Source organism: Galendromus occidentalis, unplaced genomic scaffold (assembly GCF_000255335.2).
Source record: "Galendromus occidentalis unplaced genomic scaffold, Mocc_1.1 scf7180000077522, whole genome shotgun sequence".
Lineage (NCBI taxonomy): Eukaryota > Metazoa > Arthropoda > Arachnida > Mesostigmata > Phytoseiidae > Galendromus > Galendromus occidentalis.
Genome location: NW_003805510.1, coordinates 274,327 through 300,354, shown reverse-complemented (window position 1 = coordinate 300,354; position 26,028 = coordinate 274,327). Strand labels below are relative to the sequence as shown.

General features: G+C 50.6%; 4 protein-coding genes across 4 annotated transcripts; 2 read left to right on the top strand and 2 right to left on the bottom strand.

Moving 5' to 3' along the window:
- Positions 1 to 34: 34 nt before the first annotated feature.
- PolE1 (DNA polymerase epsilon catalytic subunit 1) lies at positions 35 to 13,034 on the bottom strand. The gene is made up of 23 exons (XM_018641056.1): positions 12,952 to 13,034; positions 12,299 to 12,419; positions 11,861 to 12,151; positions 11,528 to 11,761; positions 11,220 to 11,406; positions 10,895 to 11,136; positions 10,054 to 10,796; positions 9,649 to 9,947; positions 9,286 to 9,487; positions 8,880 to 9,201; positions 8,583 to 8,772; positions 8,157 to 8,470; positions 4,199 to 4,468; positions 3,336 to 4,102; positions 3,001 to 3,252; positions 2,576 to 2,900; positions 2,113 to 2,482; positions 1,548 to 1,993; positions 1,213 to 1,445; positions 741 to 1,002; positions 426 to 623; positions 211 to 320; positions 35 to 126 (listed from the first exon to the last, which is right to left on the bottom strand). Exons 1-23 carry the CDS (start codon positions 13,032 to 13,034, stop codon positions 60 to 62), a joined length of 6,528 nt encoding a protein of 2,175 aa, XP_018496572.1. The 3' UTR covers positions 35 to 59.
- A 495-nt stretch (positions 13,035 to 13,529) lies between these two features.
- LOC100898224 (SURP and G-patch domain-containing protein 1) lies at positions 13,530 to 15,658 on the top strand. Its single transcript, XM_003747471.2, has 6 exons — positions 13,530 to 13,773; positions 13,884 to 14,180; positions 14,251 to 14,435; positions 14,603 to 14,771; positions 14,868 to 15,033; positions 15,141 to 15,658. The coding sequence occupies exons 1-6, from the start codon at positions 13,726 to 13,728 to the stop codon at positions 15,596 to 15,598; spliced, it is 1,323 nt and encodes a 440-aa protein (XP_003747519.1). The 5' UTR covers positions 13,530 to 13,725; the 3' UTR covers positions 15,599 to 15,658.
- LOC100905299 (target of Myb protein 1) lies at positions 15,648 to 22,953 on the bottom strand. The gene is made up of 8 exons (XM_018641069.1): positions 22,925 to 22,953; positions 19,338 to 19,554; positions 18,537 to 18,706; positions 18,107 to 18,403; positions 17,445 to 17,961; positions 17,111 to 17,217; positions 16,481 to 16,564; positions 15,648 to 16,370 (listed from the first exon to the last, which is right to left on the bottom strand). The coding sequence occupies exons 2-8, from the start codon at positions 19,432 to 19,434 to the stop codon at positions 16,197 to 16,199; spliced, it is 1,446 nt and encodes a 481-aa protein (XP_018496585.1). The 5' UTR covers positions 19,435 to 19,554; positions 22,925 to 22,953; the 3' UTR covers positions 15,648 to 16,196.
- LOC100898085 (heme-binding protein 2) lies at positions 22,268 to 24,512 on the top strand. The gene is made up of 4 exons (XM_029112630.1): positions 22,268 to 22,378; positions 23,189 to 23,318; positions 23,624 to 23,804; positions 23,888 to 24,512. Exons 1-4 carry the CDS (start codon positions 22,292 to 22,294, stop codon positions 24,063 to 24,065), a joined length of 576 nt encoding a protein of 191 aa, XP_028968463.1. The 5' UTR covers positions 22,268 to 22,291; the 3' UTR covers positions 24,066 to 24,512.
- The last annotated feature ends 1,516 nt before the right edge of the window (positions 24,513 to 26,028 follow it).

The window sequence follows — 26,028 nt, the reverse complement described above, 5'->3', positions numbered from 1 at the left end:
GAATCTCTCAGGCGTATTTTCAAATCGACAGCCATAAGTTCAAAGTCCCGTCATGAGCTCTAATCGCACTGGTTCACGGAGCGCGTCCATTTCACGTGCTCCAATAGAATGTCCATTTTGAACGCTCTGAAATCGAATGTTTCGACTTGATGTCCAATTTGAACAGGGCGGATTCCGTTCGATCAAGCCAAAGAAAATTGTTATCCTTACGTGGCGATTGTTGCGAACGTGTCCAAGAGCTCTTTAGTGTTTTGAACTTCTGTCATATTCTTGAAATAACCGGCACATTCACAGTAGCGGCTCATATTCTTCTCTTTGACCTGGAATCGAAGAGCAAACCCTCAATGATAGAAAACTCGCTGTTTTATATAGCTAAAAAAAATCAACTGCCCCAACGGCAATTCCCAAAGGGGAAGAGCAACTACCATATTGCACTTCGTGCATTGTAGATCTTGAAGAACTTCCCGAGCGCTGATAACTTGCAGCGAGTCAACCATCAGACTCTCGATGTAGGCCATTTCGTACAATGACTCGCATTGAGGACAGAACCACTGTCCGTTTGCCGTATACGTGTCTCGACAGACGTCTAGATCTCTCACGCAATTACACTGTGTGCATATGACCTGCAATAGAACGATTCCTCATGATAAGTGAATCATTTCAAGTGATCACCGAATAGGGGAGATCGATGATACCATTGGATGGTATTTTCTAGATTCTGAAGACCTCTCCTTTGATACCTGTGATAGCACGAAGGAGAGACACGGGTCGTGCCAAATGGCGCTCTCCGAGAAGGCGCCCACCCCGCCGCAAAGTTTCAGCAGATCACGTTTCAGTTTGCTGTTAACGAACTGGGCTATGTTTTGGTCGACGGAGAGTACCCTTGTTATCATCTTGACGAACTCCAAGGATGGCGAATATACCCGTGCAACAGTGTGTTTCATGAGAGCATTCTTCGGAAATTCGCCCGTCGGATACTTTTCGTGCAGCTTGTGGGTCAACCTGGAACCGGACGGGAGAACCATGTCATTCTGATCAACTCATCGCTCATCACCATGATCTCGTTCGAGAAGTCGAGATAGAGCTTTCAAGGAGTACAAAGGAGAACCGATAGTATTATCAAGTCTTCGGAAAAGGTGTCGGCAGAGATTTCGACGAGAATCGACGAGAGCTAGCCGAATGAGGATATTGAAGTCATGAGCTACCCCTTACGTCATCAAACTCTGCGAGAATTCCTCCCTGATTAGAGTTTGTATGTACTCTACGGAATTTTGCTCAGGTGGAGTTTGTTCTAGATGCTGGAATAGGGCGTTTATGTATCCGCCGACGGTCATGTTGAAGCTCTCTGTCAACGAAGGCGTAGACAGAAATTTGCTCATGTTCCAGAGCATCCGGACCTCGTCCTCCGAATCGTCCGCGGTCCTCTGGACACCTCCATGGTTCGACTGGAAACCAGAGACGAAATCGACCCGCTATTGTTGAGCCTGGGAGTTCTCATCGCTCAAGTGTGATATTCATTCATTGCTACGAAGACATTGTATACGCACGGGATCCATCCATAAGAGGATTTTATAGGCCTGTTTGACGCTAAAGTCAACACTATGGAAGAGCTCTTTGTTGCGCATGGAGTTCACCACGAACTCGACGTAGGCGGAAGCGTCCTCGATAGTTTTTCTCTTCGTGCACAGAATGATCTTCGACAGGCTCGCGTGGACGATGTGCGAGCCGAGACGTTGGAACTCGGCCACTAGTTGATTGAACATCTTGGAAATTAGATTATCGAGTATCCGTTTGAGAGACGGTTCGAACAGCAACGAGTGTGGATCTTTGAGCCAGCGGAAGAGATGCGATAGTTGCTGGTCGGCGAATATATTTTGGTATACGGCTACATCTTTCATGAAGGCCGACACCATCTGTCGCAATATTCTGAAAGCACCCGCGCACTGTGACGATTCATCGTAGCCGGATACATTGGAGCCCATCTGATCTCCGCCTGAAAAATTTCGGAGTGCGTCGTATCGTGACGAGTTTTTCGATGGAAGATTTTTGGATTTTACGGAGAAGAAATGGGGAAGGGGGGCATCTCGGCTAACCAGGACAAAAATCGCTCACCTGAGACCATGTCTTGCACCGTCTGGGCTTGAACGGCATCGAACGCGATGTTGCTGGAGATACCCTCGAGCTCTGCCAGAGTATGCGCTTGGAGTATGGTGGTTACGAAAATGCCTTGAAGGTCGAGTTCGACGCATGTCGTTGTGTACATTCCTTCGTTGTTGACTTGGAGACATAGATCGTGTTCGATGCTGCGATTATCGTCGGCTTCCTTGCCCCCGAGGTCGGGTCGATCCGACCTCGAGCACCACAAGAGGAAGTTCTGTTTCAATAGATTGCGAGCGTAGAACACGTCGCAACCGAATCTTGTCGCGTCCGCGGGCAGGTTCCCGAGCGGCACGTGAAGGTACCGACACTGTTCGAGTTGTGTCTGTGAGCAGGAAAACGGTCTCATATTAGCGATCTCATCCGCTGTTTTTGTGTGAGAATATCTTCGCGGAACACCGAATGCCGCCAAACTCACTGTCAGAATCGTCTGGACGTTGAGGAAGTGTCTTATCGCTGCCTTGGATCCGACGCGTTGCCATTGTAAATGATCGAGCATCTTCGAATCTTGAACGTGGAGACGGACTATGGGGAACTCGCAGGTTTGAGGCATCAAAACAGTTAAATCTTCGTTTGAAATTCTGCTCTGAACGACGAGAATCGTTGGTCCGCGTTTTTCGCCGAGGAATTGCTGCAGGTGCTTCTGGATCAACTTGTGTACTGAACGGACGTCGGATGTGGCCGAGGACTCGAATACGTAACCCGGGTCCGGAACGAGACTCTCCATTGCGCCTCGAGCGATTCTGCGGATAGAATACTCGATTCAGGGGAAACGCTCTCTGTCCGAATTTCGATTTCCCAATTCTTCTCTCCATGAAATCGCTCGCGAATTCCGCAGCTCACTTGGCTTCTCGCTCCTGGTTGTACACCACGTTGAGATTAGGTAGCTGATCGGTGACGACGGAGTCCACCACACTCAGCCAGGCTTTCTTGACAGATGGGATGAAGAGCGCATACACCTGCTTGTGACCCTCTCGGTTTTGGTAGAGGAAGATATACTTGACATGGTTTCCTTCGAGGTAATCCGTTTCTGCGAGAGTACACATTTCCAGGTGGCGCAAGTCGAAGAAGTCGCTGCTTTCAGCTGCATATTGTCTGCAAAATTAGACAGAATGCACTCTAAATCTGCTCGCTCGCCTTAGATCAGATGAATTTGAGCGGGTCCCCCCAGGACTAACCTGTAAAATCGCTTGTCGAGCTTCGTCAAGCAACCGAGACTGACGATGAGTCGGAAGTCCAGAGGCACTTGAGTTTCGTAGATGCCTTCGATATAAGGATTACCGAGCTCGGCGGCAATGTCATCATTGTTGTTGATGTAGACGGACTCGTCAATGGCGTATTCATACAAATGATGAACGGGATGCGCTCGGGGTAAATGACGCATAACTTTACGATAAATCGTAGTTTCCTCCGTGTCTTTCGGTACCCGCTGATTGACATAGAATATACGGGGTACTCCGACGCGGACTTGGCGTAACTCGGAATTCCCTATCAGGACCCACACCTTGAAGACGCCGTCTTCGCCCGCGGGCACTATCTGAACGATCTGCCAGGTCGAGTTCAGGAGATTCTGCTGAGCTTTCTTCAAGAACCCTCCGAGCGTGTTTGACTTGAGGCCGGAGCAAGTCTTCGCTCTTTTCAGAGGCGGTTGAGACTCAGCACCCGGCGCCGCGAGCGGGGCAGAATTCGATTTGTTCCGTTTCGCCAGTTTCTTGAGTCTATCTCTCTGTAGTTTCTGATGGGTCCACTTATTCTTGTGGAAGGTCAACCACTTGTCGAAATCTTCGCTCGTTTCACCAATAGACGGCGGTGGTCCGAGAATTTCCCTCCAGTTTTTGTCGATGTTCTCCGCGTCCTCGTGTCGACTTCGTTTGTGACTGACAGCCATAACCGGCGCCATATAGCTGGGCGTAGCTGCACCGCACATATCCTCTATATCTTTTTCCTGAAAGGAGCTTTTCGATCAGCCGCAGGACGAATCGAAAGCAATGGAGCGTAGGAGCGCCTAAATGGAATCATCATGATGAAATACCTCATGTACCTTGGCAGTGAACAATTCGTTTATCCTCTTTTGCTTGAGGACGTCGTCCTTCTCGAGTAGCTTCTTGTGAAGCCATGATGGATGAGGTACCCTGGGAACGGGGTTCCTCAGCTGTTGCAACGCTGCTGGGATCGTTATGATTTTCTGGATTGCTGACCCGAGTCTCTCGATGTAGTAGGTCCAATCAAGAATTGATCGGATATCCAAGTCGTCATCGCCATAGCACTTCAGCCATTTCCGCAGGAAATGGCGACGAACGGATGGTTCAGCCTTTCGGTGATGGAGAAGAATATTAGGATAATAATACACTTTCGATGCTGCTTCGCGGAACCTCCACCCCCCATATGGAGCTGAGCTTCTGAGGGTTTTGCGGAAATCAATCTATGTAGGAACCGGGTAGAGAGCCCGACCGTCGGGAGCAGGAAATCCGTCCCGTAATTCCTAATATCTGCCTGAAGCGACGACGAAGTGCGCGATTCTCATGAAGTGATCCATGATCGCAGGCTATGGAAATGGGGACGAGAATGCCCGAGAATCGAAGGTTCTAATTTTTTCCCGATCCGAGGGGAATCTCCCAGTGAGTCTGATCGATTCTAACCGAATTCCCCAGCTCTTGAGAGCTCCCCCTCGGACGTCACGAATAATCTCGAGGTGAAATCGGAGGCGATTATACTTTTTCCAACGCGATAGCGTAGACTATGAATGGATGGACCGGATAGCTCAAGGCAGTCTCTTCCAAAACTCCGGTTCCTTTGACGTATGGAGTATCACGCGATAAGGAAGGCCCGAATGGAAATCACCCATTTCGATGCTCAAATGCGCGCCCTCGCCAGCGAAACTCGACCGCCCAGAAAGTACCACAGACTTGAATGCAATCACTGAAAGCACCACATGTTGTCGATGCGTGTGTCGTCTGAGTTTCCCGCTCTAATATCATCACAAAGATGGCACCCCGAGAGTTTATTTGAGAGCGAAAAGCTCGGAAATTAGGAGTGTCACAAGAGTGTTCTCCGGGACGATCGCCGAAATCACCAAGGTAAAGTGAGCAAAGTCGTGCGGACGTTTCTACGGAACAATTCCGCATGCTACCGGGAGAGGAAAATCCATCCCCGGCCGCCGATACTCCACCAGGGAATGTTGTGTTCGAAATTCGAATAAAGCGAGGCTGTAGAGACAAGTGATGATGCCTCAGCCGTAAAAATCGAGAACGCGCCGTAAGGTTCGGGGATGTTGTGTCAATTTTCCGGATTTGATTTCGGGATGAAATTCGGAGCGGGGAGATAATTCACGTCGAAGTCATCCGCCGTCCGTCAGTGTGGAGACCGAATCGCGAAAGAATTTTTCTCTTCGACAGCCGTGCCCGTCAACTCTGCGGCGGCTATGTCTGGTGGGACGCGCAAATGTAGCCCAGAGCCTTGCTCTTCGAGGAGCCCAGAGTCCGACCAACCGGTAGCCATCTCCAAACCTAGCCGTCGGGATGAGCGATACGCGAAGTCAGACTTCGTTGTACAATGGGACCCTCAAGAAGGGCTGATGCCGCAAATACTCAGCATCACCTCGTCACCTCGCAAAGAGATACGAAAGAAGAAAAATAATATACTCATCATCGGTGAGTGAGGGCACGGATGAAGCCGGGGAGTGGGAACGTTGTGAGATTGAAGATATATCGATTGAGAACTCCTTCTCTATCTCAGGTTCCAATCGAGAGTGCTCCTCGTGTCAAGAAGGCGGAGACCTTGTTTGCTGCAGCCGATGCAACAGCTGTTTTCATACCCTTTGTCATAATCCGCCGTTGGACGACGACAATCTGCCTCAAGCAAAATGGACCTGTTTTAATTGCCAATCAACCTCGGAGAACGCAGTTCCCACAACTTCATTTTCGGCCGCCGGCACGATAGAAGCTCCGGTCGAGGAAGAGCCACAATTGAGTCACGCCTTCGACATGCTGATCAAGGCCGTAGAGTTCGACAACTCGGAGGAGTTCCAACTCGGCAAGGAGGTTTCGTTGCCTTATGTTTTCGCTGGTTTTGGCAAACCAACGAAGAAACGCTTGCGAGAGATGAAATTAGCCAGACTCGACCAGGGATTGGTACCCACGCCCGTGCGTACCTGTTTCACCTGCGAGAAGTCGGCCCGAGTCGGACCGCTGATCCAATGTGATTATTGTCCCCTGATGTTCCACGCCGACTGCTTAGATCCCCCTCTGACCACCATTCCTCTCTCCCGCTGGATGTGCCCCAATCATCCGAATCACATGGTGGACGATAAAATGGTTTCAGACAAGCACTCGGAGCGAGTGAAACTATGGGATGAGTACTGCTGCAATTCAGTCACGGAGCAGAAAGTGATGATAGATTTTTTCCACAAAAACTCGCGGAAATATCCGCCTTTCAATCGAAAGCGAACACATGAATGTGAAATTATTCGTGTAGCCATTCCATCCCATGTGAAAGAAATGTACCGATTGGCGAGGGGACGCAGAGAGCGTGGTGATTGGCTCAACGGCTTGATAACGATGAACCCCCGCGTTTTCGACTTTGAGAACGTCACTGTGGACGATCTGGGAGAATCAACGGTGAAATTGCTCGCGGCAAGAATGCTGGATCGACTGCGGCCTCTGAAAGCCAAGCAGCAGCAGCAGAAGACCGAGATGATAACGGTGTCGCCGAGAGCGTTCCTCACACCGGGACTCGGATCGAGTGGACCACAAATCTGTATTGTAGAACCTCATCTTGTTGTGGGCAAAAGTTCGGGTGCCGATATCAACCTCGAGTATTACGGCAATTGCAAATACGCCTCTGCACATCATGCGGTGATTTTCTTCGATGAGTCGACGGACTTGTACGAGCTCATCAACTACAGTGAATACGGCACGTATGTTGACGGTGTTCTGCACAGTAACAACATAGAACACCTGATCAAGGGCGAAACGAAGACAATGACGGACAGTGTCCGCCTCTCTCTCAAAGAGAGAAAAATCGTGAGTACAGACACCTTCTGGGATGGCCAAGAACCTCATAATCACCCAATAGCCCGATCATGCCCCTGGACCTGGATTAATTTTTTTCAACCTCGTCCCTTCTCTCCTTCCAGAACAAGAAGCGCGCTCCACTGAAACGCGGACGCAAGTCGAAGGCGGAGAAGGCGGCAATGGCTGCAGCCGCCGCGGCCGAAGCCGCCGCCGAATTCACGAGCGAGTCTTCCAATCAGCATCGAACGCTCCATGACATTTTGGATGCTCGGCAAATGTTACCAGCATATGAATCACGATTGGATTTCCAGCTCAAGACGGAGTCGGCCCTCGATTCAGAAGACACGCTATCAGCGGCAGGTCGTAGTACGCCTGCAGTTCCTAAGTCGGAAACATCCGATCGCGAAGATCTCAATGGAGGTGTGGAGAACGGAAACGTTGAACACGGTGGCTCGAACAAGAACCACAATTCGTCAAACGACGATGATCAGGCCAACGATGCGCTAGGCGACGTCAACGGCTCGCCGAAAGAATGCATTTGTGAGCAGAATAATCTGATGGGCATGCAAGTACCCATGAACGGTTACGAAGGGGGCGCCATACTTCGAAACGGGAGTGTTCTGAGAATCGGTTGCATTGTACTCTTGTTCACGAGGGTTGACTGAGGACAACTCACATTCCTCAAGTCGCTCGTCTCTCACGCAGCTGCCGGACCGGGACAGGGTCAGATTGTTGGCTTTCGGAAGGACCTTGGGGGTTCGGGGAGCCGCGGGCTCTGATCGACGACGGCGTGAGAGGACGAATTCCACGAGGGGAATAAAGTCCATACAGATGAGTGTATATGATTTGTACAGAAGAAGCTCCTATTTCTTTTAGCTCGCTCGAAAAGAATTGTTCGTCGTGGTCGTACTCTCGTATCGTGCGCGAAGATGGTCGTCATGCTCTCTATTTGATTGCAACCATCGCTCGTCCTACAGTTTCACTTACATGGAATATTGCGAGGGGGATCGCTCTTTCAGTGACTGGAGCGCCTTCGGGTTTCTTAGCGATGACGTAGCGACACGAAAGTCCCGCGTCTTTCACCATCTGGTCTCCAAGGAACTCGGCTAATCTTCTGGCGGTCGATATGGATGTGCTCTTCTGAGCGCCGTAGTCTTCGAGCTTCTTGCTCATGGAGCGATTTTCGGAAATCAGATCAAAAAGTTCTTCGTCGGGCATCGTCGAAGCCCGCGAATACAGCACGTCAAGCCAGTAGTCGGCGATCTTCGCCACTGATGCGTAGCATTCTTCCAAATTTTCGCCTTTCAATGGAGGACGACAAATCATCATGCGACTGTCGATTACTTGAATTCAGCCTCCCCGACATGCTCATATCGTTACCCCTGCCGTATCGAGGTCATTTCGGAAGCTCACCTTTCAGGAAGGCTTCGAAGACTGAGGATTGGAAGATTTTTATCAGCTGTAATTCCCCACGTCGTTTTACTTCGAAGCCCTTGAGCTCAGCGAGAGAGCCGTCGAAGTTGAATACAGCGTACCGCTTCTTGAGTTTTTTCCCTTCCTCCTTGCTAGCGGGGAGGACCATAGCCAGGTAGGGCCCATCGACCTGACGGCATAGAAAGGAGAGATGATTCCTTCCGTGAGGTGGGCAGGGGGCGCGATTTCTCGCGACATTCCGAATCGGCATTCCAAAGAATCGACCTGGGTACCGACCTCGAAGAAAATCGAGTTTTCTTCTCGAATTTCGTATTTTCTCTTCACCGGGTCCACGAGCTCGTGGTATTGATCGTTCGTGTTAAGTTTTTGCACCATTATGTTCAGGATCGCCCCAGGATATGAGATCACAACTTTCGGCTTCTTCTCGAATGAGCTGCGAATCTCAAAATTTTCCGGGAACGACGCTGGTAGAACGCACCAGATCCCGTCCGTGTCCAACTCCAGCGGCCGGCCGATCTGCTCGATCAATTCTCGAGCTTTCATGATGATACCCGCACCAGTGTGACAAACTATTCCTGCCATTTCCATCGAGTACCACCTGGAGCGAGAGTTTTCAAGGGTGAGTTTCACTCCGACGGCTACAGGAAATGCCAACTGTCAGCAATACATAGGGAAGACTTGCCTGGCCCCTCTCCGCATCACGTATCCATAAAATGAATTGAGGATACATTTGTGAGCCAGTTGCAGAGAGTCATATAGGATTTCTAGGTTCTTCGCTGACTTTATTTCAGCTGCGTCTCCCCGTTTCACCGCCTCGTTCACCAACCCCTTGGCCTTTTTGAGGAGTCCCTTGAACTCATAGCGCCGATCTCTGAATTGTCGCACTGTGAATGGGATCAAAAATCAGTTCAACAGCTCAACATCTGGACAATGCCTTGAAAACAGTCGCGCATCGAATTTTCCTGATGGGAAGATACGGTTCTCGCATTGAAAAGCAGGATCGCGTCTCGAGTGCGAACTTCAGGTGGAGGTTTAGGTCACTCACCAGTATCGACATAGAAAGAATTCTCTCTCTGACAGATTGTGGTTTTTTTGAGTTGAGTTTTCGTTACGCGAATTTTCGAATAGGCTCGCCGACAATAATCCTGAAGACGCTTCTTCTCGATCGCGGCTCGGTCTTCGTCGGAAAGCTCGTGGAAAGGAACTCTCTTTTTCGGATTGATCGGCGATACAAAGGTTTCGGTTTCCAACTGCTGCTGAATCCTCTGAAACTCCGCACGCGTGGCCGGCATCATCTCGCCCCTCCAGGTCCATTCCATTGTCCGCTGGCATCTTTCGCCGGGTCTGAAGATAGATTTCATTTCGTTAGTATAAGTATCCCGACATACAATATGAGTCATATCATATGATACGGGAATGGTCCTCGCGATTGGAATAGCGCTTCATTCACCTATTATAGTCGCAAGCGGCACAGGTGGCCACGTCCACCATGGCAGATGGTTGCAGTCGATTCGTAAGAATAATATTCGGGTACATCGCGCCCACGTCCAAGTGGTAAATGATCGGTTTTTCCAGCCGATTTGGGCAATCCCGAAGGCCTGCCAGAGCTGTTTTGATATCTGTGCAGACCTCGTCGAAATTCTGAACTGACTCGAACGGAATGCTCTCCTCAACGGTGATAGCCCTCTTCATGGTTTCGTCGACTTCGTCGATGAGCTTTTGGAAGGCTTGAGGCACCAGCCGGAACCGACATGGAATGTCTGCTCGAAAAACTCCAGATTCGAGAGCCTCCACATGACCTCCAACATAGGTTTCTTGATCCAGAACATGGCCGTCTTCGGATATTTTGTTGAATATGTTCTCTTGTTTGTTGGGGTAGATTATCTCGGCCTCGAATGCCTTGACCATGAGCAGGGACTCGCAGAGAGTTCCAGATCCCTTCCGTAAAACTTCGTCCGGCTGGGTCGGAATGATGGTACAAAGAGCGAAGATGAACGGATGTACGTACTTCATATAGAGATAGTACGTTGCCACAGCGTCGGACACCGAGTAGTTAGCCAGCACCTGAGGGTTGTCTTGCGCCATGGCTACCATGAGTTCCGGGTCGAGTTCCACCGGATCGTATCTTAATTTAGCTTTCGCTACCGCTTTCAAATTCTGACTCCCCACCGGAAGATAAGAATCTCGCTTCACCTGAAACAGAATTTTTCTTGTTTCAGTCCCTCGTGAGGAAACAATTGATAGAAGTGCCGCGCCCCACCAATAGATTCCAGAGAATACTCTCGGCTTACCCAATGCAAACAGTCCATGTGTATGCAAGCTCTACTGAGATAGAAACCCTCTCGACCTCTACTCCAACCAACGTATTTGTTCATATCTAGTTTGTGGAAATTCGCTCTGGCTTCGACAAACATCCAGTCGAAATTGTCACCATTGTAAGTGGCGATGACCAGTGGCTGTACGTCGAGAATATGGTCGAAGAACTTCACGAGTAGAGCGTTTTCATTCTCTTCGTTGAATATGGTGAATTGACCTGTGGAGGAAAAAGGTCCGCGAATGTCAATCCCACTCTTGCTCCTGGTTCCCAGCCGGGGAATACGCGTAGGATAGACTCACCTTGAAACTCGGGTTTTGGCGTGTACTCGAAATCTTCCACATTTTCTGAGACGATCTCTTTGTTCGTGATGAGATACCCGTGACCGTCTATCATGTACGATATCATCATAATTTGATCGGACGCCGAATCAGGAAACTTCAAAGGCAGTTTCGAGGTTTCTATGTCATAGGCCAGGACGCATATATCCTGGAATTTGAGATTCACAATCGATCACGCCCTGATGCATGAGAAGTCCTCGAGTCCTCATAGAATTAGAGCGAAATTCTCGCGACGGGAATCCCGGGTCCTGAGTTCGACGGGAACCTACCGGCGTAGCGAGCAGGTCTTGCTTTCGGGTGATGATTGGACTTTTTGAATGCTGCACTTTGACGGTGTACCATAGTCCAACGAACAATTTGAGATCGATGCTGACTCGCACATGGTACGGAACGTCGTGTTCGCGCATGTCCAGGATATTTTTGAGGACATCTGAGTTAGCGCCAGCCGCCGATGTCTTGTCGAGCTTGTTCTTCTTCACGATAGGCAACAGTTCCCTCCGAACCTATAAGGGGCATCTCAGCTCCAATTGGTCACAATATCGATATCAGGCAGGAATATGATCGACTGATGAAATCAGTTATATGCCTTCGGAAATAGGTACCTTCTGGAGGTCGGTCGTGTTCGAAAACGTGCATTTTATATACTGTTGCTTCAAACCGGATAAATGGTTCAACAGGTCGAGATCCTCTTTCATGACCATCTCACACACAGAGAGATAGCCCTGATACTTCCTCAGAAGGTACGACGAGATCTCTTGCTCGGTCCCTCCTGCCACCAAGACGTAAAGGTACGGCTTGAATGGCACGGATATTTTGAATCTAGTCCCATTCTCTTCCAAGAAATAGCAATCGAGGGCGGCAATCAGGCGCTTGTCTTCATCCAAGATCTCTGTCTGGAAGAGATTATTCCCCGTGATTCGATATCAAGACTCATGGTTTCTTCATACCACGCCTCTTTTAATCTAATTCCTCAAAAACATGATAGAAGGGAATTTCCCCAACAATGTTGAGGACGAGTTCATTCGGGGTGTCCTACTCACCGCTTGGAAGTTCACCATGAAACCCACTCGTTCCGTGGCTTCAGTGCATCTCTCGAAGCCGTATCTGGCATCGATCTTGTCATTGAAGAGAGAGGTTTCGAGTCGTTTGTCCGAAGGGTCTCTGTCGGGGTAATAACAGGACTATTTCAAGATTGGCTATATCTTTTCGCGTCGCTTGGAGTCCAGAGAGCCCGATTTCGATCCTACAGCTTCGAAGCTTGAGTGACTCCGAGCTCCAACGTCTCTGTTGAGGCTCGCCGTGCAGGTCCGATCTATCTCGTCCATGTTCAGCGGGTGTCAACTTCGCTTGAAAACCTTCAATCTATGAAAGCGCATCGTCGAGAAATCGAGTGAAGGTACACCTTCTCAAACGTGTGTATCGGAAACCAGATTCCCTAATCAAAGACAACATGACAAGCCTCGAGCTCCCCTCGTCCTTCACGCGGATTCATATGACAGAGATTCCCAGATAAATATCAGCAGAGGCGAGAGCGCTCGCAAACCGAATCTTTCCCTGCGATCTCAAGATTGGTCTTCAATCATTCGATGACACACTACCCAACTGCATGATGATGCATGAATACGCCAGCACAGCTCGAGGAGAATAAGGGAAAATCTTATCTCGCGCTATTTAAACAGTGGGATTTCAGTACCCTTTCTCGAAGGCTTGAGCACCGGATTTGGAGTTGGCTGGATCCGCCACATATCTGCCGGTGTTGTTGAAACGGCGCGACATAGTTTTCAGCGTGGTCACTTCTCGAAGAATCTCCTCCGAGACACCGGAGGCTGCTTGAAGCAACTTTCCAGGCTATCATCAGCGGGACACTTATTTTGGCGCCAAACAGCTGTAAGCATATTGCTATATCAATAACTCCCCTCTCCCACAAGGCCCCGAAAAGCCCCGTGATCCGAGGTCGATCCTGCGATTTCCTCTGATAGTTCTCTGTTGAGGAGCGATGCAGCTTCGCTGGTTCTGGGTGCAAAGCTTCTCGCGGCACCTTTCCGAGACAAGGTGCGCGTGTTCGGAGAGATCTCGGATCAGTGCTTCTGCTTTCGAAATTATCCGCGGACACTGTTGTTATTTACATCATATCTGGGAGAGGGCAGCAGAAAACAGAACCACAGGCCAGCCGTGAATGTGTTCGTATTTCCTTCCTCAGTGAATCAAATCACTGTTTCAGAAGACGCTGGTGAAGGCACGAGGCACGAAACATTCAGCGATCTCCGTTAATCCTCACTGTGGAGGACTGATTCATCGCACCCAATTCGAGGAATAGAAATCATCAGTCTACTTGTGGGATATATGCTCCCTCGTACTTTGATGGATGTCGTGAAAGTGTGGATTTTCGAGTGACGCCAGCCTCATGGGGAACGACGGCGAATGCTGATTATGACGGAGGGCGTTCGACGCGGAGAAGTTGAGTGAGATGGAAACGCGGGAAGGAACTCCGTCAAGTCTTCGCGCCGGAGCATCGGTAAATACCAATACTGATATTATATTCATCCACGAGAGCGACCGTCCTCGCGTAAGAGCTCCGCCATCCCTGTTGGAAAAGGAACCGAATCAATTCAACTCTCATTTCAGATCGGTGCGACTCATGCAGCGAGCGCGAGTTCCCGGACGGGGCCAAGTTCGGCTTCGGAAGATGAAAGGAAACAGCACAAATCCGCCGAGCCCAAGTCGGAGGGCTGCTCTGGACGTGCGATTGAGAACTCCGGTCCGCCTTCCGGAAATCAATCTAACGCGACGTCAGCTGCAGTCACGAACGCATTCAAGAACGACGGCTCTTTCCTGGAACAGTTCAGGAAAATGCAGAAGCTCAATTTCAAACTAAACAATCAGCAACTCGCTCGAACAGAAGCTCAGCAACGACTTGTCGAGGTACGGTGCTGGCTGAACGTCGCTGGGCCGATGTTGTCTCCAGAACAAGAAGTAATCCGCCGTCTCTTAGGAATCCACAGGAGATGTTGTTGCTACAGATGATGGAGTTCCTAAAGACCGACAACGCGCCATCGAGCGTCTTGCGATAGCCGTCGTAGTGAACGGAAAGAACGCCGAAACAGTCGCAGCCGGCGGGAACGAGATGTCTTTCCTCGCCACCCGATCGGGTGCGGAATACGACTTCTATCAAGAGAGGTATTTGAGAATCAATTCAGGAGGCTAGTGCATTAATTTCCGCCCGGACGCTCCATCCGATGAACCGATGGGGCTCCCCTGCAGGAAAGTCGCCGGAGCTTTCGGCAGTGATTGATTGTTTCTCACTTCACTGGTATCGGTGCTGAAGCTGGTCTTGCGATTTCCAGAGTGTCAGCGCTCTCTGCTGCTAAAGAACGCGCCGAGCAGAGCGGAGCTCTACCAATGGCGCGTGGCGAAGTCGATCGGGAAATCAAACGGAAGAAGAGAAAGTCTCGTTGGGGGGACTGGTCCGATGAACAGACGCGCGATCCCTCTTTGCTCGCCTACGCTCAACAGGTCAGACGCCGGCTTCCCGGAATCAGACAGATCCGTCCGCAAGAATTGCGGAGTCTTTCAAGGCGAAGTCACTTTACTCCATACTTCACCCGACAGGTATATGGATCGACGAAACTCTCTGACGAGCAATGGAAGCAGCTGGAAGACCAGCGCAAGATGCGAGCAATTTTCGAATTGATGCAAGCAAAGAAAGCCCAGCAGCAAGCGCTGGACGAGGCGGGTCGAGTGAAGTACGAATATGACTCCGATGAAGAGGTCGAAGGTTCGTGAAATTGAGGAAGCCTCATGGCTCGATTATTTCCCGCGCTAGGACGCGAGTGCACTTTGGAGAACTTATCTCTTACATTCCATTTAACTGTCCCTTTCCAGGAGGCACATGGGAGCACAAGCGCAGAGCTCTAGAGATGGAGAAGACGAAGCGGGTGGCCGACACACTCACACACAACGCCTATGGAAAGCATCACCTGGGAGATTTCCTCCCATCTGAGGAGCTTGACAAGTTCATGGAACGGTACGATCGTCTCCGCAACGGCCAGTCGGTCGATTTCAATGCCTACGAGGAAAATAAGCTGAAAGAAGATAACGTAGGCTTCAAGATGCTGCAAAAAATGGGTTGGAGCGAGGGACAGGGTCTCGGAGCTGGGGGTTCCGGAATCAAAGTTCCTGTCGCCAATCAGGGTAATCAAGAGCAGCGGGGTTTAGGCGCTCAGAAAGTCGGCGATCTCAGTTCCGAAGACGATGAGTACGAAGCGTATCGTAAACGAATGATGTTGGCGTACAGGTTCAGACCAAATCCCCTCAACAACCCCAGACGGTCGTATTACTGACAGCTTTCCTTGTACCATGAGAAAATGAGATAAAGTCCACAGATTAACCGTTCCGAGAAATGATCATTTATTATCCGGAATTCGGAAACATCATCAAGAATCACTGGGGGCCGCGGACCGTCGATGAGACGCCTCCAGATTCGGCGGGCTGGAGGAATTGCGAAGCAAAAGTAAACGTCCATGTATCGAGCTCTGGACAGCAAGGGAAGGTGGGGAAAGCGATCTTCACTGGCGGTTCGGACCCAGAATCCCAAGAAGTGTGCAATGCAGATCGTCTCCCTGGATTCTGACCCGAGGTCGCGAGTCCAGCACCCAGCAGCGTCGAAAACTCTCTTCTAACATATCATAGATCAGAACAAACAATTCAAAAATATTCCGTTTTTCCAAATGAACGCATCTAGAAATTATGGTATATCGGATGGATCCACAAGGTGCTTGCCAGAGGAATGAGAGGGTATCAGAGAACAGTCAATATTCAACTCGTCCTTCGGAGTTCATCCCCAGGGGGAACATCAGTCATATTTCCGGATCATCGAAGAGGTTTGAAAGTAGATAAAAGCCGCTAATCACTGCGAGTGGAAGCGAGGGGCCCGACCCATTAGAGGGCAAGCAGATTTTGGTCGTCTTTTTTCGTTTCTTTGGCTGGACCTGCTTGAGCCTGTATTGTGGGCAATCTATCGGCCGCAGCTGCTCGCTCTTGAAGGAAACGGTCGAAGTCTGATGATGAAACCGCCCCTGTGCTGCTCGCAGGTGGCGGGTTCTCGGTAGCGTCCTGTAATCGGCACAAGGTGAGATGTGGAATCGAAAGGCGATAAGGTCAGAACTAGCGCGGAAAAACATCGGTATGGGTACGGAATCATGAGCACGGTCGAGATTATCCACCTGAGCTTCGAGCCATTCTTCCATTTCCTGGAAGTCATTCGCGTTATCAGGCATCGAGTTGGTCGGGGCTCCGGGAACGGCGAACTGAGGATGCAACAGAAGAAACCGAACTCAAGGAAACAAATTAAAAAAACTACGGTCAGCTCGAAAGCCTCGAGCCATCGGCCGGAACCAAGGAGAAGGAACTGAATTTCACGTGGGGCAGCCGATGGTAATCAAAGGCTGTCTCCGAATGGATCCAGGAGTATGGCTAGAAGTTCGTGACGCGTTGTCGTCACATTCACGGAGGGACTGAGCGATCTCCCGAGGCGATCCCTACCTCGCTGAGCATAGATCAGGTTCTCATCGTACACTGTGACGGAAAGCAGCATCGATTCCGTGACGACGACTCGAAGATCGCGTCGCGTTGGAATCTCAGCCACTGATCGTGAGTGAGTAGGATTCGCAAGGCATTTATCTGGCTAAGTTCTGCGACGCGAGATAATCCCCCGAAGCGAGTCCCAACTTCTCAACTCGAGAAGTCGGCGTCGCCTGAGCGCTAGCGCGGTTTCTCGGTATCGACGAGGACTCCTTGATTGATCCAAATGCTTGCCGTTCGGGAGCACAACCGGTTTCGTGTCCCGTACTAACCTTGGCTGTTCGAGACTGCGCAAAAGCTTCGAATTCATCCGCCTCATTTGGAGACTCGACTGTGGTTGGCGTTTTTGGTTTGGTGGCTGGTCCAGCTTCCGATAAACCTAAAGGTGGTCAAAGTCACACCAATCAATCATTTTAGCGACGGATCATCATCAGGCATTGGCTTTTGCTGCGGTTGCGGTGTAACCAGCGGAATTCAGCGGCTACCCGCGGCGGTGATTCTCGGCGAGTCCACGGGAACCCGAAAGTGCACCGAGAAATCGTTGGGGATCCCGCGACCGAGGCCCGTATCTAATCGTCCACCCTAGTCCCCAGAGTTGATACTCACTCAGCTTCTGCATCGCACTCGCTTCATCCTCGAAATCGATCAGTGCCGCCGAGGCTTGTCCTACCGAGCTCTTCTGTGGACTGTTCAAAGACGTGGTCGGCGTGGCGCTTGTAGCTGATATCGATGAACGTGTCTGCGAGACGAGAGCCGACCGTCTTTTCTCGAACCGTTCATATCGGATGAACAAATTGTTCAGTTCATCGTTGAGTCGGAGCAATTCGCTGGTTATTTGCTCGTTAGAAACTTTATCGACAAGTTCTACGATACGAGTTTGCATCGCGTGACATGTTTTCAAAAGCTCCTGGAGTAGATCCCAATCCCTCGGATGTTCGTAGCCGGGCTCCAGCTCATTCAACATTTCACCGAAAACATGCATATTGCGTTGTACGATGTCGAGCTCTGCCTTCAGTTTCTGTGTCGCTTCGGGAGTGAGCTGAACTGGTGTCGGTATCACTAGCTCTCCGTGCATGGCTGAACCGCCTAAGCGGACCGATGCCGCGGACGAAGCTCGGGATTCCTTCAATAAAGTCGAGAAAACAAAAGATATAATCGTCGCCCCATGAGGATGAATGAAGGAATTCAGTCGTCATCAAATGGAATCGGTTGATGAAGTTAATATTGATCTGTCTGATGCACTGAAGTCATCGAATAGTCTCGCTCACCTGCGATGAGACCGTTCGCTGCGGTGTATGTATAGGAACCGTGGTTTCGACATTACTCTGTGGGAATTCGACGCCCTTCCCTTTTAAATCTGTGTACACTTGTACGACTCCCTGCATTTCGGGATTGCTCCGGAAGGCAGTAGCCCAATTCTGGATGAGAGACAAAACCTTCTCCTGAACAGCTGTCGGTGGGTCGTTCTTCGGACCGATCAGCTTCACCAAGTCCTGCACGAAATCTTTCTGGCTGACGACGAGGTGGAAACGGCGACCACAATTTTTCACACAAGTTTCCAAGACCTGGGAGGCGGAAACAGATATTCGATCTCTTGATTGTGTCAGTTTTACCCTCTCATGACAGGTACGGAATATGCTACCTCTGCAGACATAGTCTCTGCGCGCCAAAAACGTGTTGTGCTGGAACAAGGCTTACAGTCAGGGTGTACATGACAACAGTGTAGTTTTTGCCCGCGTTGGTCATCAGTCTCTTCCGAATGGCCTTGGCAGCATCCTTTGGACCCTCATCTGTTTCGGTGATGATGTCACATATTTCCATGTTCAAGGCCCAGTTCTCAGATGCTAGGGAGGCATCTGTAGCTTGCTCTGCGGAGTATATGGGGAATAATTAGATACACCAATGATATCTCGGGCATTGTGAATTACATCCGAGAATTTCAGTGGAAGAAGGGCGTCATCGACTAATCGAATAATCTGTATAGATAATCCTGAGGACTAAGTCCTCCAGAGGAAGCGCTTTCGCGAGTACACCGTCGCATTAATGCCCTCAGGCCGCTCAATCTCGAGTAGCGTATGGAAGCGGCTCTCTGTAAGTCATTCATGGATATCACCAAACCTGAGCCCTCCCAGCCACAGCCGGGAGCGTTCGTGGGCCGTGAGTCAGGCGATGAGCACAGCGACTACAAATCGTTCGGAGTTCTCACGAAGCCCCTCCGGTCCAAGTCTCGAATCCAGATAGGATTGGGTGTTAGGGAAGCAGATAGCATAAATGCTTATCCTCGATCAGCAGCCGCGACTAAGAACTTGAAAATTCAGGCTCGGACATCGGGAGCGGATCTAGTGGTACTGGTAGTCTGGTCCTTCAATTGGGAATCGAGCTCTCCCAAGCCTGACGGTTCCATCGCCTCGATAACGAATTCTATCCCTCCGAAAATTCAAACTGCGTAGGGTGTTTCGCTGGCTCAACCAGTTTAATCCATATGATACCAAGCATTACCGATTTTTTGGCCCACAAGGGTGGTGAGAGGATCCTTCTGTAAAGTCGCCAGGAAAGCTCCAGCATTTTCTCGTATCGTCTCTCCGAGACCAGACATGACGACGGAAGCTCACAACTATCGGAATCTGCACAGAGGGAGTTGATTCTGAAGATAAATTTCACGGTGAACGGTATTGACAACCTATGTGCCTTCTTCGGTTATGAACAGCTGACGATTCTCTGACAGCACACAGCACAAACAACAGGTCTGGTATATGGCAACCAGGGCGACATTTACCACTATTCCGTGCACAGTAAATTGGACGCGCTCGGAATCCAGGTATCGCTCGTCCGCGCCGAGCGCTAGACTGCGAGAATTCCACACGGCGGTCAGCGAACGAAAGTTGACCGCTCACCACACCGATCTTGTGCTCCGGGTCTCATTGACTCTCAAGTTTATGGAGCGAAATCAAGAGATATCGAAGGCGATCCGCATTTGATTTTTTGATTCTGTGATATTGATGAATGAGTAGACAAGACTCAAAAGGAGCCGCCTTTATTCGGCAGCCGAGATTGGGCCTGATAAGTTAATTTCTTGTGATCGTATCCTCGTGGAAGCGCCCCTAAGAAGCATCCGCACCTCGAAATTGTCCTTGCTGCATATTTGATAGGTAGACGGGGCTCCCGTATGATGAGGAATCCTGCATGGGATCCGCATAGCTCATTGATGCTTTCGTGAGTTTTATCGATGTACCGACTCCGAAAAACGAGTTCTCTGGACGCGTCTGGGGATCGGGCCTTGAGACTGGAATTGTTTGAGAGCCTGGTCGGAACCGATTAAGGTCGAGAGGTCGCTGCCGAAGCCGTCCGGAAGAGAAGGATGACCGATGCGGGCGAAAAATACACCGCTGTCATGCACTCGAAATGTGAAAATTAGTCAGAGACAGTATCCCAGCCAGAGTTCCCCCTCCTTCCACACAGTAATCATTTTATTCTCACAAACGAGCTGAGAACTCTCATTTTACCAGTTCCATCAGGGGGACGCGGATACAAGGAGAGAGGTTCAAAATCGCTGGACTTAGTCAACGAATCACGCTCCCCTGTATATTCGTTCCCGGATGAATGCGGGATCCGGGTTGCACGAATCAGCATCGATCACAATGTCAAGACCTGCCGATGAGATTCCGGAACAGCCGCGAAGGTGAGGCGAAATTATCAATCCGAAGTCTTCAAATTCCCTGTGAATCGCGAGAGAGCTCAGCCAAATAATAGGTCAATGATCGGGGGAGCAGATCAATGATTGATGACGCGAATAATGTGCCACGCCAACTGGCATTTCGGATGCAATGAATCATGAGCTGCGATATTCGAACGATTTCCTTAAAGAGGCGAATACCCGCCGAATTCCGTCCGCTCCCACCCGGGTCCATTTGGACAGGAGGCGAGAATCAGGCAGTTTAGCGCTGGGACGGAGCCTCCAGAGAGCTCGTTCTCGGAGACATTTCCGTGATGAATCGAGGGAAAAATGGCGTCATCACCTCCAAAATTTGAGGGGAACGCTTGAGTCGTGACGGAATCGGGAACAGCAGCGGAAGCTTCGACCCTGGTGGCTGGAGTTCATCCAAGAGCTGCCTGGGTCCTCTACCCTCAGCTCTTGGACCCCGTCGCTGTTATCGAGGACATTGCGAGACGAAAGGATCCGACGGAGGGCGGCATACCGCGGAGATGCCGTCGGCGTAGGACCACGGTGTCGATGCATTGGGGAACTCATCTGGTGGTTGGTTGCTGACGACAGAAAGCCAGACTCAAAAGCGATGATCGCTCCTCATCGCGATTATGCGGAAAAAGGTAAGGGATCCGTGGAACGCTCACCGCTCGACTCTTGCTTCTTGTCATCTGGATTTGTCGCTTGTCAGCTCATCCGAGTATATTTTCCTCGAGCGCGGCGCGATTTTCGTTGACAGAAATATGATCGTTTCCGCAGTGGAGGCTACGCGCGTCCACGATGACTGATCCGTCACCCTCATTCTCCAAACAAGCGCCACCACTTTTCTGAAGTGGTGGCACTGGCCCGCCCGTTAGCTGAATGACGATACACCCCAAAAGCAAAACGGAGGGCTCGGCCGTCAACCCAGAACGGGATGAGTGGCAGTCGTCGCTGCAGCATATGCTCTCCGGCATACGATTACACAGCGTCAGATTGGACTGTCTACGACGGTTTTCGCTGAAGATCGATCATGATCTTTGAAGTCAACCCCCGGAACTCCTCCGTCAAGCGGCGGTACGCGGAGGAAGTTCTTCCCCGTGATAATATCCCGGACTATTCTGTGTGTATCGACTCATAGAAATGGCTCGAATACTGAAGAGTTCAACGACGAATGGTCGAGGTCTCGACAACGATGATCAACCGCCGCGCTACTCTAGCGAAAGAATCTGCGGAACGCAAGTCCATCGTTCTTGCACTGAAGTTCCGCCGCAAGCCTGAAATATTTGGACATGATTTCGAAGTATCCCCGAGAGACGCTTCACTCCCTGCGAATGCCTCGGACAAGGCTCCGATTCAGCTCCTGAGATCAGGACGGGGAAGTGAGGCTGATGCACCGCCCGGAGAAAAAAAGGTATCCGATGAAGACCTAGGTTTCTGAACCACTGGTTGGGCACGATCGCCTGGGGTACCTACGATTAGCCGAAAGCGAGAAACGTGATCGTAACCCCTTCATCAGAATGACGGCCCGTCCGACTGACGGAAGTTATTTCTATCGGGGCTTGAACACTTCCTCCCAGCTGGTGTAGGAAAGGGATCCACGCGTGGAGCAGCGCGGTTGTGATAGCAGGTCCCAGTTCTCGTCTTCGTAACCGACACCGACGTTCCGATGGTAAGTATTAAGGAAATTATTTTGAGCGGCTGAACGAGCCCGAAAATTCTTGTCCCTTTCGATTTCCAGTGCCGGGCTCATCTATTGTCGCGCACTGTGATGTTCTTGCTCGTAGTGGATCTCGTCCGGTCATGCATGTACAAAGGCACCGAGTGCATCGGCTACACCATCATCAGGAACGGAACCGTGAGTATGACTTGTCACTAGAATTTTCTGCCTTCGGATAGAATACAGATGTCAGGGAGGAGGAATGCTATCGACGAGCGTGCCGGCGATAGATCGGAAAGCAGATGCACGAAGAGGTACCGACACAACCTCGGACATCTCAAACTTAGTGGAGTAGCCTCAACCTGCTCAGCCTCTGTCGACGATGCGGCTCCGGAGCAGAGATTCATGGCGAAAATGCACAAATGTTTTAATTTTCTCGAGCCATCGATTGCTCAGGTTGTCGACCATTTAGAATCCGCTCGATCGGAAACCTCCGGAGCTTCCGGTCGTGTTTTCAATCAATCTTCCGCACCGATCGCGTTCCTTTTCCGGGCTCGTATGTATATCGAGCCATTGATATAAGTGATTGGTAATCAGAAAGTCCGTTGTCACGGAGCTGCCGACCTTGCATGACGCATGCAGTCAATCCTTTCCGGTAGCAGATCCGAGACTCTTCCGGCTGTGGGGCGGCCAATGCATTGAGGGACGGGCGGGTTGATAATTAAGCGATCGCCCGACCGTTACCCCGCGGATCTGTCGATAATCCGACTGCTAATCAGATGTAGCGGACTCCATCTACATATAGCCTGCTTCTCAATTCGATGTTTAGCTAGCAAAGCAAAGTACCCGATTTCTGCTTAGTCGACAAGGATGCCGGCGGGGCGCTGGCTCGAGCTTGGCCGCTGGTATACCAGGGTTTGATTTCGAGTTGGAATAATGCTTATATTTCGTTAGAATACCCGTGATGAGGAAGAATAACATTCGAGCTTTGCATGTTCTTGTCGGCAGGATTTCGAGGAGCGTTTGTATCCGCCGTCAAAATGGATAACTGCCAGGACTCGGGCTCCCAGTGTGTACGAGGCTAGTCGCAAATCCTTCATGAAGCTCGTATATTACATACAAGCTTTCAACAAGCAAAGTAGGATGAGAGACTATCATAAGTGGATCATATACATATCACCCTAGTTCCATCAGTATGAGTCCGAGCCGTGGGACATCCAATGCTCTTGATTTCCGAGGAGATCTGAGCTCGGACCGTTCGCAGTTTCCGAGGAGGAGCTACTTCTCTGTTTCTCCACGAGGTCGTGTCAGTCCGGCTCGTTCGGTGCTTAGGTCTCACTCACTTTAGATGTCGCTCCCTGTACTCAGTCCGAGAGATCGTAGCGATTTCACGATCACGGGGAGCTCGAGGTTGAACTGAATGCGGACTTCATTATCTTCCAGACGTCACTGTCGATCTGACTACTCCCCATCGAACGAAGATCTATTGGGGGGCAGGCGGCCGCTCTAACGCAGAATATTCACTCTCTTTCCCTCTACCGAAGAATCTCTACAAGGATCCACCAAAAGCCAACGATCCCTCTGTCGTTGTGGAGAATGAACCGGCAACGCTTTATCTCGTCAAGTGAGTTCAGCGAGAGGAATCTCCCGTATCCAAGCTGTTTTCGAGGAAAACCTCCGTGATATTCAATTAGCTCTCCGTTACAGAAAATTCGCCGGCCGACCCAGTGAAGGAGAATGGATAGAGATCGCGAAGAAATTCTATCGCCGCATGAAGAAGTACAATGTGCCAATAGAAAAAAATTATTTCTACACAGCTCGGTATGACATGGTGTATTTCATCAACGAGCGTCGAAACGAGATCTGGCTCCCCCTGGCACCGTGATCTTCGATTCGTTGAGTCCGCGTGCGGCGAGGGAGAAAAGCGTCGAGTCATCCGCGTAATTTATAAGCTCTCTCCGGAGCGTCCCGGATGGAAACGCTCATGCGACGAATTATCCCGTCCTCAAAGCAGGGATAATCGCATCATTCCAATTATCCGCCTCGCCAACATGCTTGTGATGAACGTCGGGGAGCCTTCGTGGAGGATTTGAGGCTCTTCAGTTCGAAGAATTCGAGAACGATTGCGCGAATGACCTCCCGAGATCACTTGCGTATGGGGTCGAAGGATTGTTTGATGTATTGTGAAGCATATTTATTGATGTGAATGTCATGGTCTTCGAGGAAAATGTGTGGTTGTATCGATTCCCAATCTCTGGAATGATCCGCGACTTGTAAAATCCAGTCAGGTGGGCTCAGGTCGAGACGGGAAAATAAACAGCATGCCAGCTGTCAGAAATTGAGTGCGCTTATTCAGAGAGTTTCCGAGTCAATCCATCCGTTCCGAGCTCATAGGTCCGGGTATACAAGGAGATATTCAATCAGTCGAAAAGATCCGATCGCGATTTTTGAAAAAAAACTGTCCAGCCTCGATCCAGTCCCTAGCCGCCGCGCCAACCCAGACGCAACCCTCCGATGACTCGCTCGACCGCTCGTTCCCTTCCACCAACCTATCCCCCAGGTCGCCTGCACAGAAAGCATCGACGTATTATCCCAACAGTCACACACTCCAACATAGGGAAAGCGGTTCCCGCTGATATTCACGAGCGTCATCGGATACGCGCCGCAAAGCAGGCAGGCAGGCAAGCAAGAGATCAGAGAGACCATCGGCAGGTTGTCTCCTCCCTGCCGCCGCCGCTGCTGCTGCTATCGCCGCCGCTCTGCCGATCACCCAGTGCACTCTCTTCTCCAGGCGGGTCTGTAACCCGCGCATCCTCCCGCTCTCCCGCACCCCGCTAGAGCGGAAAGCTGGCGAGTTTTGACTCTAGTCCGACCGAGGGATTTTGGATTCCATGGGAGGAACTCTCCCCGGACTTTCGATCGGAAAACTTTTTGGGAGTCTCTGAGAGACTGCGAGCGGCCGCTCATCGTTGGTGAGCATTCGCTTCTTATGACCGAATAGCTTCAAAGCAGTGCTGTCTCTTCACTTTGTGCCGCGCAACCTGTCCCGAGCCGTTCGCTGAAAGTCGCCAAGCTCTAGAGTGACAACATGTCTGCCGCATTGGGAGAAGCGTCCTGTAGATAGACTGATGAGGAATTACAAGGTGCCACGGTGGTTGCTTGACTGACTTACCGACCGAGGGACTAAGTCAGCAGTTTGCCGCTGAGTTATCGCACGGAAAACTTCTCCTTATCAGCCTGAATTCTCTTCAGAACACCCAGCGACCGTCGGCCTGACTGACAAGGGGTCAACTTCAGAAAGAAGCCGATCGCTCGCTCCTTTCATCCGCGTGATCTCCTGTATCTGTGCAAGACACACTTGCTCTGCAGTGGACAGGCAGGTCTCCGATCGCCATGTGACCCCACTTTTCGGTTTGTCGGTTCATGGATCTCGGTCCACGGCAACCTCGGCGGGATCGGATAAACGCACGCGGAATCAACACCTACGATTCGAGCAGATATTTGACTCGGGAGAATGCAGAGATGAAATGAAGGAGCGCCTCGGTGAGCAGTGCAAGTTTCTCCAAAGGACATCCCGCTCGAATCCGACAAGGTCAGTGAACATGGCTTGCTGCATCAGGTCCGGAAGAACGGTCTGCCAATTCTGCCAAATATTCTTCCGTGACTCGATTCGCGCTTTGTGTCTGGGAGCGGCTCGCTGAAGATTCCATGATGTGTCAATCAAGCGATCAATCTGTCACTCACCCACCGACAAACGAGTCCTGTTCCTTATCGAGATGCCAGGCTCAGCCGTGATCTCGTCTATGTAGTCTGTTCAGACCGGTCTTCTGGCATCCTGCGAGAGCTCC

Coding starts and splice junctions, on each gene's coding strand:
- PolE1 (XM_018641056.1), bottom strand. CDS start 13,034: ATGTCGCGCCGTTTCAACAACACCGGCAGATATGTGGCGGATCCAGCC. Junction 4,469..8,156: donor TCCCCCTCGCAATATTCCAT/GTAAGTGAAACT, acceptor CATCACCGAAAG/GCTGAACCATCCGTTCGTCG. Junction 1,446..1,547: donor TCCTCTTATGGATGGATCCC/GTGCGTATACAA, acceptor TCTGGTTTCCAG/TCGAACCATGGAGGTGTCCA.
- LOC100898224 (XM_003747471.2), top strand. CDS start 13,726: ATGGAAACGCGGGAAGGAACTCCGTCAAGTCTTCGCGCCGGAGCATCG. Junction 13,774..13,883: donor GTCTTCGCGCCGGAGCATCG/GTAAATACCAAT, acceptor CTCTCATTTCAG/ATCGGTGCGACTCATGCAGC. Junction 15,034..15,140: donor CTCCGATGAAGAGGTCGAAG/GTTCGTGAAATT, acceptor GTCCCTTTCCAG/GAGGCACATGGGAGCACAAG.
- LOC100905299 (XM_018641069.1), bottom strand. CDS start 19,434: ATGTCTGGTCTCGGAGAGACGATACGAGAAAATGCTGGAGCTTTCCTG. Junction 18,707..19,337: donor CCTTGTGGGCCAAAAAATCG/GTAATGCTTGGT, acceptor TATACTCCGCAG/AGCAAGCTACAGATGCCTCC. Junction 16,565..17,110: donor CGCAGTCTCGAACAGCCAAG/GTTAGTACGGGA, acceptor TTGCATCCTCAG/TTCGCCGTTCCCGGAGCCCC.
- LOC100898085 (XM_029112630.1), top strand. CDS start 22,292: ATGTTCTTGCTCGTAGTGGATCTCGTCCGGTCATGCATGTACAAAGGC. Junction 22,379..23,188: donor CCATCATCAGGAACGGAACC/GTGAGTATGACT, acceptor TCTTGTCGGCAG/GATTTCGAGGAGCGTTTGTA. Junction 23,805..23,887: donor GCAACGCTTTATCTCGTCAA/GTGAGTTCAGCG, acceptor TCTCCGTTACAG/AAAATTCGCCGGCCGACCCA.